Source organism: Malus domestica, chromosome 01 (assembly GCF_042453785.1).
Source record: "Malus domestica chromosome 01, GDT2T_hap1".
NCBI lineage: Eukaryota > Viridiplantae > Streptophyta > Magnoliopsida > Rosales > Rosaceae > Malus > Malus domestica.
The window spans coordinates 25,555,266-25,569,606 of NC_091661.1; the positions used below are offsets into that span (position 1 = coordinate 25,555,266).

Here is a 14,341-nt window from a genome sequence, read left to right on the forward strand (position 1 = left end):
TCTTTTCCGTGTATAATGATTGCAGTCGGTAAGTTTCTTTTGATAGAAAAAGGTTACAAATTTGTGGAGTATGTCGTCACAGTACCGAGTCACATGCTAGGAGTCAGGACCATGTTTTTCTCCAGATGCAGCTGCAGTTGTCGATGCTACCGACTCAACTACACACGTCTCACCACGATACGTGGACATCTGTTGCTGTGCGGTTGGCTCCAACAAATTGTTTGCACCGCAGAAGTAAAAAGAAAACCAAATTCAAAACCTAAAAGAAGAAAATCATGAAACTCTTGGATTGGAAATTGCAACCCAAATGTACAAAGGAATGGCAATATCTTGATAGGTTGCCTTGTAAAAAAAATGGTCAATAGACCTAAACTGATAAGAAAAACACATTGGAAAAATCTTAACAATCAATGAGAAAAACACCTTGGATTAATCTAATTTTTGTGCGTGTGTGTTCAAATTGTTCCCAGTAAAAAAATAAGCCCAAAACCCACTCGGTAAATATAGACAATGATGTTCCTTATCTTTGTAAGCAATAACATAAAAGAGGTAACGACAAAAGGAGCAGGCGGTCGACGTGTGGGATCCCAGCCTGGAATTTCCAGGGTTGCGTCATGCGTGAGCAAAATTCCCATATTTTATATTTTCCCAAGCTCAAGCTCAGCCGCCCCATTGACCAAAAACAAAAAAGGCTCAGCCGCCTCAGCATTATTCACCAATAAGTTCACAGGTCACAAGCTACGATTGTGGATCCAAAAATGGAGCAAAGCAAAGGCAGGAGAGTCATCCTCTTCCCACTGCCCTTCCAAGGGCACATAAACCCTACGCTAGAACTGGCCAACATTCTGCATTCCAAAGGCTTCTCCATAGCCATCATCTACACCAACTTCAACTCCCTCAATCCTTCAACCCTAAATCCACACTTCACCTACCATTCAATCCCTGTTGACTTGACAGAAAACGAAAACTCCATCAAGGATCCCACCCTTCATCTTTCTATTCTAAATGCTAAATGTGTTGAGCCTTTCAGAGAATGCTTGGCCGGGTTGTTATCCGACGATGTTAATTCGGAGGACCCCATTGCATGCTTGATCACGGATCCTATCTTCGACTTCACTCGATCGGTTGCAGAGAGCTTTAAGCTGCCGAGGATCGTGTTAAGGACCGGGGGTGCCGCTTCCTTCGCTGTTTATGCTGCATTTCCACTTCTCAAGGAAAAGGGTTACCTACCAATACCAGGTACAATCTCAAGCCAACAAAACCCTATTATCAAATGTTTTTTTCTCATCGTTGTTACTAATAAATGCAATATGAGTAGATTGAAAACACCACACCGAGACTAATGACTCGTTTCAAATTATTTTTATACGTAGCACTTTTATTCTTTGTTCATAAGAGATTATGCAATATGTACTTTTATTATAAACATGTCATTATTAAAAAAGAAAAACTAATGAAAATGGATTGAAAACTTTGAGTTTTAATGATAAGGATAAAATAAAGGGTAAAGTAAATAGTACCAGGTTTGATTTTTTAGTGTAAAAATATGGTTTTCATTAAAGTGAACTGTTGGCTTTTTGTTAAAACTCCCTATTAAAAACTCAGGTGATTCTTTGGAAAAAAAAACTTCAAAGTGATTATTATTCTAGTTCGTCTTCTTCTTCTTCATAAATCACTCTATAGATCCAAAAATGTTTTTGTTACCAGAAAACACTTTTAACACTTCTAGAAGTGATACTATTTTGGCACTTAGACAACTTATCCATATTTGAGTTAGGCTAATTAGTCAGTTTAGCATTTTTATTCTTTGCTCTACCTCCTCATAAATTAGCATTTTAGGATATGCATTAAAAGGCAAAATATATATACTTGCTAGGAACCTTATATTTGGCTTTTTATTTTGACAATTAGATTCTCGACTAGAAGAGCCAGTGACGGAACTTTTACCTATCAAAGTTAAAGATCTACCAATGATGGCTGATTGTGACCCTGAAGATTTCTATCAACTGATAACCAACATGGCAAATGAACCCAAGGCTTCTCATGGACTCATCTTCAATACTTTTGAAGATCTTGAAGGACAAGAACTTGCCACACTTCGCCAAGAATATTACCCCAATATTCCAATTTTCTCACTAGGGCCATTTCACAAGTGTGGCCCTACAACCTCTTCTTCTTCAACTAGTTTGTTAGCACAAGACCAAAGTTGCATTTCATGGCTAAACACTCAAGCGCCAAAATCTGTTGCTTATGTTAGCTTTGGGAGCATTGCCGAGATAGATCAAGTTCAATTTTTGGAGGTTGCTTGGGGGTTGGCCAACAGTGGCCAACCTTTTTTGTGGGTGGTTCGACCTGGATTAGTTCAAGAGTCGGATTGGCTTGAAGCGTTGCCTGACGGGTTTCTAGAAGCGTTGAACGAGAGGGCCCATGTCGTGAAATGGGCTCCACAAAAAGAAGTGTTGGCCCACCCAGCAGTCGGAGTCTTTTGGACACACTGTGGTTGGAATTCTACATTGGAAAGCATTTGTGAAGGCGTACCTATGATTTGTACGCCATGTTTCAGTGATCAAATGGTGGATGCAAGATTTGTGAGCGATGTTTGGAAGGTAGGGTTGCAATTGGAGCATGGGATTGAGAGAGGTGAGGTTGAAAGAACAATTAGAAGACTGATGGTCGAGAAAGAAGGGGAAGAGATCAAAGAGAGAGCCTTAAAGTTGATGGAAAAGGCAAATCTTTCCCTCAAAGAAGGTGGCTCTTCATACCAATCTTTAGATGGCTTGGTTAATCATATTTTATCCTTATAAATCGTTTGTTTTTGAAGATGGTAATCCATCATCTTTATCATATCCTTTGGAATTTTTCCATTTTTTTCTCTTGCCCGCTTACAAATGGTTAATTATCTTTTTCTTTATACAAGCACTATTGATGAAATAATTATCAACCCATTATAAATAGTCAACCTAGTAGTGGATCTAATTATTAAAGGTTAGACTAGAGAGTAAGTTGATCATCGAGAGGAATGAGGTTCAAGCCAACATAACTAATGAATCAGCCGAGCGGAAAACTAACTTAGTTGATTAGAGATCCCATGGTCTAAGTTCAATAGGCAAATTGGTTGGACATGATTCAAAGAAGTTAACACATTATATACCTCATTCCTATTATGGAAGAAGTGTGTTGTCTGCAGACGTTTTAGGTTGTATATTTATACTTAATGACAGTGATATCTTATAAATAAGAGGAATAGAGCAAACTATTTTTAATCAGTGATCACCTATGTGAGAGTAGAAATGAGTTGCTTCTATGAGTATGAGATGGCTAAATTCTCTAAAGCTCTCATGAATCCGGGATTTGTTCAGGACCAAAATGAACACAATCGTATGAACCGGAATATATTAGGATTAGTGATGTGTATTGCTTATTGTCTCGGTTTACTGTTGTGGTGAAGTGTTCAAGATTCCATATCTATTGCATCACCAAGTAAATCCATTAAGTATTCACCAGGGTAGGTTCAAGTCCAAAAGACACATTTCCCGATGCATCTCTTGTCATCATGTACTCTCAAATTCTTCCTAATTTTTCAGTCATGTGGGGGATTGTGGGAAATTATATATTATAATTAATATTATAATATTTAATTTTTGTATGAATGAAAAATAAAAGTCATGTGTCATAGTTGAATTCAAACTCATGAGTTGTATATGTTCGTTGGAACTTTAGACAACAGTCATACTGTTTCAAAAAGGGTGGCTTGAGTTCTATATAAACTCAAGCATCCCACGTGTCTAATAGAATTAAGAGAAGAGTTTTCTCCAATGTCTTTGTAAAAATCTGAGTCGTATCTTAAGGGTAAATAATATATGAAGTTCGCCAGAGTCCGAAGATTGAAGTGTTTTGACTTCGGATTATAGATCGTTGAATCCTGTGTGACGAACGCCTACCGAACTACAAGCAAAGAGTAGGGACGAAACTATGTCTTTAGGACATTACATTTATGCAAGCCTCAATCTCCAAGTTTGTCAGTTTTTCTAACTTTCTCTCTCGTTGTTTATATTAATTTTGTACACATGTGATGTTGTGAATCTTTTTATAATAATTATTATTGTAATTGTTGTTATTTTCATATTTTCTAATATTGAATACCCATAGATTTATTAAAAAAATTAAAATCCCTTAAAATTCCAATTGAATACACCTCAAAGGAAATATTTCAAGATGTTCATAGATTTGAGTATAATAAGTGTACACGTACGAGGATCAATTCGATCACAATACTCTCGGTCAAAACATCACGAAGAACATCCGGTGTTTCCTCAAACCAACACAACAGTAATCTATATGAAGAGAAAAACCATGTTCAGTGAGCCGTTGCAGCAGCACCTTCGGATCTGGAGGGACTTCAGTATGTTACTTCATAGCTTCACATTTTCTATTTTGGACCCAAGAGCAATTCGGGCCCATCTCCCTAAGTAATTTGGTAGAAGCCCTAAGTAATTTGGTAGAAGCCCAAGTCTTCAGTCCACTGTCTTTCACTTGCAAAACTGAGTTGCGCCCTAGTTTTTGTTAGCGTGAGTCAAACATATTTTGTATTTATTTTGAATATTATAATTCTCTTCTTATTAGGAATTTCTTGTATACTTATTGGATTCTATATCACCCCTCCTAGAGAGCAAAATACATTAACCCAAATTATTTGACTAGTTTTTATCTGTTTTTCGTTCTACATTTCAGTTATGGATGAATCTCCAACGTGGAAATCATTAACAAATGCGTTGTCTTAGTTCACTTGGACAATGCGTTGTCTTAGTTAAGTGAGACGATGCGATTCGCTCCTAAAATAGAGTTAGAGTACGAGCTACATGAATCGCCATCAAATTTCAACTAAGTCTAAATGAGCTGATATACCTACCCCGTTGCAAATTTTCATAACTTACGTTGTAGACAACCGATATTGATATATCATCAAAATTTTCATAAATTTGCATATCAATATTTAAAACATTAGTTGTGCCCTAGTTTTTGTTCACGAGAGTCCATATTTAATATTATAATTCCCTTTTTATTATTTAGGTAGTTTTCATTCTACGTTTGATTTATGGAAGAAACTCGAACGTAAAAACCACAAACAAAAGTATGGTTTTAGTTGAGTAAAAATCACAAACAAAAAGTATGGCTTTAGTTGATTGGGACAATGCGTTGTCTTAGTTAAGTAAAACGATGCGATTCGCTCCCTGAATAGAGGCAGACTACAAGCTACAAGAATCACCATCAAACAAGCATGCATTGTTCTCCCGGGCTCATAGCATTGGCTTTGATAAATAACAAATGAAATATTTTATAAGAATTGGTAATATTTTACAAGATCTGATGATCCAAAAACAAAACTAGAAATAACAAAAATCCCAGGACGGGGAAAAGCAGTAAAAAGAATATTCGCATTCAGGAGTTTACAAGTGTCGGTCCAACACAACACGAGTTGGCAGACCGAGTCAATCTCCAACCCCCAAATCAGTCAAGGCTTCTGTCTCTCACTGTTTCCGCCTGTCTCCGCCGTGTAACCCGTGATTCAAACTATCCCCCAAAAACGTCTTCGCCGCGTCCAAGCTCGGAAAATAAGTCGGCTCCAGAAATATCCGACTCAGCGAGTCACACGCCTCCGGACTCACCACGACTTGGTTCCCCTTCGCCTCCAAGCTCCCCATCAACACCACCAGCACCTGCTTGTACGCGTAGTAGAATCGCTTCAAAGCCGACTCAATCGCCTGAAGCGCCTGCAGCAAGTGGATCTTCTCCGAGACGGATTCCGAGTCTGACTCGGCTTTCTTCTCCGAGTACAGCCTCATCGCCGCCTCCTGAATCCTGGGCCCTCCCTTGGGGTCCACCTCAACACCCAGTATGTACGGCACCTTATGCCTCAGCTCCTTGCAGAGCTTCGTCACCTCCACGAGCGCCTTCGATCTGAAGCAAAACGACTCCGTATCGTCCACTGTCTTGATCCGCAGCTGGTTCTTCAGCCTCAGAAAATCGGCCGGGTCCATCAGAAGGTGAAGATCCTCCATCTCCGCGAGGAGCTTCCATATCCGTTCGATCACGTAACAGTCGCTCGCGGCCTTTTCCAAGTCTCGAGATTCGATGCGGCTTACCACGCGCATGAGAAGCTCCCGGCAAACGTGGACCCACGACTCGAGGACCTGGTGCGTGGCGTACACCGTCTGGTTCTCGTAGTTGTCGACATGGGCGTCGTACGGGCTCTTCCTCAGGGAATGCAGCTCGCTCGGCTTGCATACGGCGTCGTAATCCAGGTTCGGCTTCCCGGCGAGGTTCGGCTCCCCCAGGCCCAACGAGTACGGACAGTTACTCATCTCGCACTCGATCGAGTACAGTATCTTCTGCGCCATCCCTTCCGATTTCTGCCACGTGGCGAGCCGAGGTAGCAAGCTGACCTCGCTGGTGCGGCTGACCACCGTGTGCTCCCCCGAACTCCACACCTCCGCCATGCTCCCGTCGCGGGCCAGCTCCCCGTTCGACGTGCTGAGATCGACGATCGGCGCCAATCCGCGCGTCTCGCTGTCTTCCTCGTCGTCCTCGATCAACATCGCGATGAGCTGTATCTGGCTGGTAGAGAGCGACTCAAGCCGGCGCTTCCACTCGCGCCGGTTTGAGTACGGTCTAGGGTCGGACAAAACGGTCGAGACGAACCGGAACGAGATTTCGAGAGCTTGGAGAGCCGGCTTGAGAATCGACTCGTTTTTCCACGATGGAAAGTCGTGGGAGCTCCAGAACTCTCGGAGCTCCGGGAGGCGGAGGTAGTGCTCGTAGGTGGAGCAGGACATTTCGGAGGCGGCGGAAATATCGGTCTGAACTTGGGCGGCGGAGCGAAACGAACCGGGAACCGAGACGTGGAGCTTGGTGGAGAGTTTGGAGGATTTGCTGGGTATGTTGGAGGAGACCATCTTTGCTTTCCAATCTAAATCTACCATTTGAGACTTGTGAGAAGAGAAATGAATTTTGAAAACGTTTTTTTTTTTTTCGTTTTTTGAGAACTTTTGGATTTAGGATTTGAGTTGTGTTTGAAACGAAGGAGAGAAGAGAGGGGGGTATTTATAGGGCAGCGGGAATTGGGGAGAAGAAAAGGCGTGTGGAATTTCGGGGTGGTGGGTGGGCATGAAGAACGACGAATTTGAAAGTCGTTTTTGGAAATTAAATTTAAATAAATTTAAATATATATATATATTTTGGACACTTGAAGCTTATCCATATCACCGTCTGCTTGTCCAATTTATTCATTCATTTTCTTAGTGTATTATATCGGAATAGATTCTTTTCACCAAATTCATTAAATTAAAGGATTCAGATTTTTGAAATTTAATCCAACGGTTAAAGTTATTATAACTTTTTAAGAAATGACTTGTTTTTAACAGTTCGATCAAATTTTAAGGACTCGGATCCTCTAATTTGGTGAAAAGAATCCGAAGAAGATCCATTTCTTATTATATCCATGTACATAAACAAATAATTGTATTCTAAAGCCATCATGTTAGGAATTGTTTGGAGAGTGCTTTTAAATAATTGAAAGTATTTTTAAACAAAATATTTTTGAAATCAAGTTTTAGTAAAAATACAAGTTAATTTTGAAAAAAAAACACTTGAAGTACTTCATTCAATGAGCACCATAACTGTGCTTCTTGCAAGAACACTTCAAACGCTTTCAGAACCCAAAAATAATTTCTCTAAAAAACGCTTTCAGTCATCAAAATACACTTCCCAAACAAGCCGTCATTGTTTTATTTAAAGACATTTTTTTTTAATATATTCTTCAAATGAGACATATTAATTTGGTGATATGTGTATTATTATACGCATAATAGTAACATAATATGACTGTGTTTATGATGTACGAAAAATTTCTCAAAAAATGGAGAAAATAAATAAAAATTAGAAATAATGAAGAATAAGAAGAGGAGGAAGGAAACTGCGTATATATGTTTGAAATGGAATTGTCGAACGTTTGACTTTGGTCAACGTTAAGCGACGTCCATGATCCATCTACAATGCTAAACTGTTTTTTAATTCTTCTTTCGAAATAACACGTTTTCTTTCTGTCTCCAACTATACACCCGACTTCCTAATTTTAATGACAGCTTTTTAAATTGCCTTATTAGGTAATAATAATTACGCATTGATTTACGGCTATATGTAATTTTCTTTGTTATTTTTTTATTTAAAAAAATGGAGAACTGGTGGCAAATCATGATTATCTATTATTTTCGAGAGCTGGGAAGACTCACATAGATATTTTAGTTTCCTCTAACCACAAGTCTAACTTCCACACCAGCAGCGGGTTTCGAACTCGAGACCTCCAATTTTTAGTTTGAATGGGGAACAATTTAGCTGACTGATTTCAAGTGGTAATGATGCTCATTATCTTATTTACCACTGTTAGATAAGTTTAAATTTGAAATTTGTATAGTAAATGAACATAAATTTTAAATTTAAACTCATCTATGGTAATTAATAGTGTTGATGCACAAAACCGGAGGGGTTTTGGAACAATATAAATCCAACCGTGAATCTGCAAGAAAGTAAATAACACAAGATGTATCATGGTTCACCCCAATGTTTGGACTACGTCCACACTTATGTTGATATTGTTTCACTTTGAATGGTGAATATACAAGAAGGCTAGAGGCAGTGTACTCTCTAGCCTATTTTCTGTGTTTGCTCTCTCTGAGGTGTTTTCTCTCTTCCCATGGCCTAAACCTTCACCTTTTCCAATGAGGAGAGTGAGGAGTCCTTTTATAGAATAAAGGCTCATCACTTATTACATATTTGCCCATTCATTTATTACATAATTACATTTGAGGCATCCGAGTATTTATACGAGGTCTAAATACAGAGGCTCTAAATATGGTACAAACAGTAGTCCCCCAAGTCTTCAGTCAAGAGAGTCTTTTGGCTGGAGATTTGAAACTTAGTCCATGTGTGGGCTGAAGTAACTAGATGTCGTCTATAACTGATACTCGATATGAGGCGGTGCTCAATGTGAAATGATGCTCAACTAGAAGTAGCACATGTTGCGAGGCTGCTCGGCTTGTGGCTTATGTTGCCTTGGTTGGCTTGGCTTGTGGTGTTGAAGGTGATGGAGTCCCTTTTATAGAATAAGGGTTCGCTCCTCAATACATAAATGATGGGCTAGAGTTGATACTCGGGCCAGGCAGTTGCTCAGCAGGCAGCAATGCTCTCTAATGATGGTGAGGGATTCCCTTTTATAGAATAAGGGCTCACTCCTCAATACATAAGTGATGGCTAAGAGTCTCTCTTTAATGAAGGTGAGGGAGTCCCTTTTATAGAACAAGGGTTCGCTCCTCAATATATAAATGATAGGTTATGAGTGATGCTCACGGCGAGGCGGTTGCTCAGCTGGCGGCGATGCTCTATAATAAAGGTGATGGAGTCTCTTTTATAGAATAAGGGCTCGCTCCTTAATACATAAATAATGGCTGCTCTTTAATGAAAGTGAGGGAGTCCCTTTTATAGAATAAGTGTTCGCTCCTCAATACATGAATAATGGGTGCTCTCTAATGAAAGTGAGGGAGTCTCTTTTATAGAATAAAGGTTCGCTCCTCAGTACATAAATAATGGGCTAAGTCCCCCAAGTATTTTTCATGAGGCCCAGTTGCGGATGCCCTAAATATATGGTACATAGTGTAGTCCCCCAAGTCTTCAGTCAATAGAGTCTGTTGGCTCGGCTTGTGGCTTATGTTACCTTGGTTGGCTCGACTTGTGGCGTTGAAGGTGAGGGAATCCCTTTTATAGAATAAGGGCTCGTTCCTCAATACATAAATGATGGGCTAGAGTTGATGCTCGCGGCGAGGCGGTTGCTCAGCAGGTGGCGATGCTCTCTAATGATGGTGAGGGAGTCCCTTTTGTAGAATAAGGGCTCGTTCCTCAATACATAAGTGATGGGCTAAAAGTCTCTCCAATGAAGGTGAGGGAGTCCCTTTTATAGAATAAGGGTTCGCTCCTCAATACATAAATGATGGGTTAAGAGTGATGCTCGCGGCAAGGCAGTTACTCAACTGGCGGCGATGCTCTCTAATGAAGGTGAGGGAGTTCCTTTTATAGAATAAAGGTTCGCTCATCAATACATTAATAATGGGTGCTCTCTAATGAAAGTGATGGAGTCCATTTTATAGAATAAGGGTTCACTCCTCAGTACATAAATAATGAGCTAAGTCCCCCAAGTATTATTCATGAGGCACAGTTGCGGATGCCCTAAATATATGGTACATAGTGTAGTCCTCCAAGTCTTCAGTTAATAGAGTATGTTGGCTGGAGACTTCAAATTCAATCCATGTATGGGCCGAAGTGGCGGTTGTTCAAAGGTGGTCTTTGTATACCATGCACTGAAGCTTTGTAAGTGAAGCTTTCAAAGTTGGAGATTTTGTAAATGAAGCTTTCGAAGATGGAGCTCTGTAAATGAAACTTTCGAAGCTGGAGCTCTATAAATGAAGCTTTCGAAGCTATAACTATGTAAATGAAGCTTTCGAAGTTGGAGCTCTGTAAATGAAACTTTCGAAGCTGGAGCTCTATAAATGAAGCTTTCGAAGCTAGAGCTATGTAAATGAAGCTTTCGAAGCTGGAGCTCTATAAATGAAGCTTTTGAAGCTGGAGCTCTGTAAATGAAGCTTTCGAAGTTATAGCTCTGTAAATGAAGCTTTCGAAGCTGATTGACATGAGTGAAGTTCATGGATGTTGACATGAGTGATGCTCATGAATGTTGACATGAGTGATGCTCATGAATGTTTATGTATGATTGATATGAGTGATGCTCATGTATGATGGTGATTGTCATAAGTGATGCTCATGTATGATTTTTTGGCGGACGGGTTGTACTTTTAATTACCTGGTTGGTGATAATAACGGCATGCTGCTGAATAATTTTGAAGTACTGGACGTACTTTTGATCACCTGGTTGGTGATAATAGCGGTAGGCTGCTAAATAATTTTGGAGTACTTGACGTACTTTATAATTAGTTATCCTAACACAAATAAAATAATAAGATATTAAATAAACAATGATATTGAGAAAACATAATGATGGGTTTCTTTCAAGCATGGCCGATAGTAATTATATAATTAATAATAGAATGATAACAGATGGCAGACGGAATAAAAACTTATCTTTCTTTTGAATTTGGTGGTCTGTAGCTTTTGATAAAGCTTCATGCACGTTCTAGGCTGGGAAGGTTGCTTTTAGTAGCTAGCAGATGTTGGAGAATGGACTCACTGCAGGACCGGACCACTTCTTTCCACTTTCCTCCTCAGCTTTTCTCCATCTCCAGACATTTTTTTTCTTTCTATATTCTTTTCTTCCCTTTTTCTTTTTTCTGCTACATTGCAGGTTTACAACATGGGTGAGCAGCGTAAGAGGATAAGCTTTGTCAGAAGCTAAAACGCAGCGTCTCGAAGCTCAGAGACTCACTGGGTTGAGATTCCAAACTCGAAGGATCTGAGTTGGGAGCTGGAATCATGAGATGAAGAAAGAGATGATCATTAATGAAGCAAGAAGCATCAGGTCCACCGTGTCCGTTGAGATACTAAAGACAATGTCTCCAGTTCTAGTGTCGATGTCGAAGAAGCCGACGTCCTGTTTCAACACGACCTCCAGATACTTCTTCTTCAGCGTGTTCACCTGTCTCTCACCGGTGTACATCCAGTATGCAATCTCTGCGTAGGATGTTACGCATACTATGAGATCGAGATACACAAAGTACAGAGCATACTTTGCTACTTCTGTGGTCATTTTCTACAAATTCATTTGGTTTTCGCCGAACCCGCTAACCATTTCCTCGAACATGAGGAAGAACACCGGCATGGAGGAGCCGTGCACGACGGCGCCCAAGCTTTCAAAGATCATGAGGAGCCAATCGTACTTGTCTGCAAAGGAGAACAACTGGAAAAAAAGGGTAGGCTCTGCTCATTCATCTTCTCCGCCTCCGAGAATGTCTTTGCCTCCGCCATTGCAGCAGCTCAGCTACTAATGGGTGGCCGGAGCAAACAATTAGTAATAAAGTGAACCTTGCCACCAGTTTCCTCTCGAAGCACTATTTGCATCGTCCTCACTGCCATCTTTCTTAGAAGTATGATGCTGATGGGATTCAGTGGTCCCAGTTCTTGGACTATAATTTTCTTGGCCGCCATAATAGATAGATGAACTCAGGTTGCATGGATCCGTAGCTTCGTTTTGATACATATTGGAAGCTTTGCTGGTTTTGTTTTCACCCTTATTATCAGAAAAACTTGGACTCCCGTACATACTAGCTTGATCTCCAAAATCCTGCCTTCTCTCTTTCCCAACTCCCGTTGAGGGGACGGGTGGGAAAATGGAGCCAAAGAATCCGGAAAGGGGATAATGAAGAAGATGACGACGAGTCTTTGAGACTAAATAAATGATCCAGACTCCTTGATGATGACGAAGAAGAAGAAGAGCCATGGCTTGCACCACTTCCCACTTTCTTCTTGTTCTCTATCGTAGTTAATTAGTGAACTGAAGCTAAAGCTGGTATGTTACAAAAGCTGCTTTCAGCTTTGTCAACCAACGAACATATTCTAACTACTGCTTTTTGATAGTTGTTGATAGTTATCTCTTAATGGTCAAAGACTCAGAAGCAGAGATTGGATAAGGTTTGCAGAATAAGGATTCAGAAACCAACAACTTAAAGAGATAAAATTGGAGGGAGGGCAGATAGGAAGCAGGAAAGAGCACGTGAAGTTTTGCAGATGTCTGAAAATTGGCCGAGGAAATCGCATCGTTGAAATCCTTATGCATCTGCAGATTCTAGTCTTTTTTAAATCCCTGGTTGCAGATCGAGTAGGATCTCGAGTTGTGTAGATTCATGGTGGACAATTATGAAGTTTTCACGGTGGTGAGATGAAAAAATGAAAGAGAACCGACATAACTTTTCGTGTCGTTTCCCACAGAAGGCGCCAAATGTTGATGCACAAAACCGGAAGGGTCTTGGAACAACATAAATCCGACCGTGAATCTGCAAGAAAGTAAAGAACACAAGATGTATCGTGGTTCACCCCAATGTTTGGGCTACGTCCACACTGATGTTGATATTGTTTCACTTTGAATGGTGAATATACAAGAAGGCTAGAGGCAATGTGCTCTCTAGCCTATTTTCTGTGTTTGCCCTCTCTGAGGTGTTTTCTCTCTTCCCATGGCCTAAACCTTCACCTTTTTCTAATGAGGAGAGTGAGAAGTCATTTTATAGAATAAGGGCTCCTCACTTATTACATATTTGCCCCTTTATTTATTACATAATTACATTTGAGTTCCTCGAGTATTTATACAAGGTCTAAATACGGAGACCCTAAATATGGTACAAACAAATAGGATGATGAACGCTACCACTATTTAAGTATAAACTTTTATTTGATAAGGTTAAGCTAAAGTTAGAAAGGTAGTTTAATATTTCTTTTTCTGGATATGTCTTACAATCTAATTGTTATTACAAATTACACTTTATCGATAGGTCGTCTATTGATTAGATAATTGTTTAATATTTCTATACTTTTAGCTCTTGAGAAAGTTTTTAATTTGTCAAAAATATGACTTGGTATATTATGTCATCATACATAAAGAGAGATACTTGAAAGTACAATTGTCTTTCTTTAGATAATAACATGTGGTGTGTTGAATATCAGAATACGCAACAAACGAGACTAACAAAATAATAGGAATATTATTAAACTAACTGATAATGCCGGAACGGCTACAAAGCCCTAAGAGACTACATTGTGAATAACTTGATTTCTAATGAATAACAAAGCACTCTATTTATAATAAACTAACCCTAAACCCTAATGCTAACGGGCTAAGCCCAGAAAACCAAATATTAAAGTAAACCTAAATACTAATATTTTCCAACACCCCCCGTCAAACTCATGGCGGTATACGACATGGGTTTGCAAACAAGCAGATGCGGACTGGCTCCGTTAAGCGGACAGACAGACAGGCAGGCGTTGCCGCAACGCGGACAGACAGACAGGCAGGCTCTGCAACGCGGACAGACAGACTCCGCAACGCGGACAGACAGACAGGCAGGTACGCAAACTTGACTTGACTTGATTCTTGACTTGATTCTTGATTGCAAACTGGCAAATTGGTTCTTGATTCTTGACTGGCTAGTGTTGAGAGTATGAAAAGAACCCGTCACTAAACGGACGAGATTTTCATATTTCAATTCTAGCAACGAACAAACAAACACAAATACTATCACTCGAATGGTCACAATTCCAAGTACTCAAATGACGATCATAAAACAATTCCAAA

General features: G+C 39.9%; 3 protein-coding genes across 3 annotated transcripts; 1 reads left to right on the forward strand and 2 right to left on the reverse strand.

Annotated features, from left to right (window-relative positions):
- Positions 1-502: 502 nt before the first annotated feature.
- On the forward strand, positions 503-2,872 carry LOC103455115 (UDP-glycosyltransferase 76F1). The gene is made up of 2 exons (XM_017337249.3): positions 503-1,239; positions 1,912-2,872. The coding sequence occupies exons 1-2, from the start codon at positions 759-761 to the stop codon at positions 2,802-2,804; spliced, it is 1,374 nt and encodes a 457-aa protein (XP_017192738.3). The 5' UTR covers positions 503-758; the 3' UTR covers positions 2,805-2,872.
- Positions 2,873-5,310: 2,438 nt separating this feature from the next.
- Positions 5,311-7,251, reverse strand: LOC103455116 (nematode resistance protein-like HSPRO2). The gene has a single exon (XM_008394712.4). The coding sequence runs from the start codon at positions 6,978-6,980 to the stop codon at positions 5,529-5,531; it is 1,452 nt and encodes a 483-aa protein (XP_008392934.2). The 5' UTR covers positions 6,981-7,251; the 3' UTR covers positions 5,311-5,528.
- A 4,813-nt stretch (positions 7,252-12,064) lies between these two features.
- On the reverse strand, positions 12,065-12,609 carry LOC114826308 (uncharacterized). Its single transcript, XM_029106405.1, has 3 exons — positions 12,600-12,609; positions 12,377-12,529; positions 12,065-12,330 (listed from the first exon to the last, which is right to left on the reverse strand). Exons 1-3 carry the CDS (start codon positions 12,607-12,609, stop codon positions 12,065-12,067), a joined length of 429 nt encoding a protein of 142 aa, XP_028962238.1.
- Between the last annotated feature and the right edge of the window lie 1,732 nt (positions 12,610-14,341).

Excerpts from the sequence above, each read along its gene's own strand:
- LOC103455115 (XM_017337249.3), top strand. The coding sequence starts at position 759 with ATGGAGCAAAGCAAAGGCAGGAGAGTCATCCTCTTCCCACTGCCCTTC. Across the intron at positions 1,240-1,911 it reads GGGTTACCTACCAATACCAG|ATTCTCGACTAGAAGAGCCA; the intron begins GTACAATCTCAA and ends TTTGACAATTAG.
- LOC103455116 (XM_008394712.4), bottom strand. The coding sequence starts at position 6,980 with ATGGTAGATTTAGATTGGAAAGCAAAGATGGTCTCCTCCAACATACCC.
- LOC114826308 (XM_029106405.1), bottom strand. Across the intron at positions 12,331-12,376 it reads TTGGCTCCATTTTCCCACCC|ATCAAGCTAGTATGTACGGG; the intron begins GTCCCCTCAACG and ends AGGATTTTGGAG.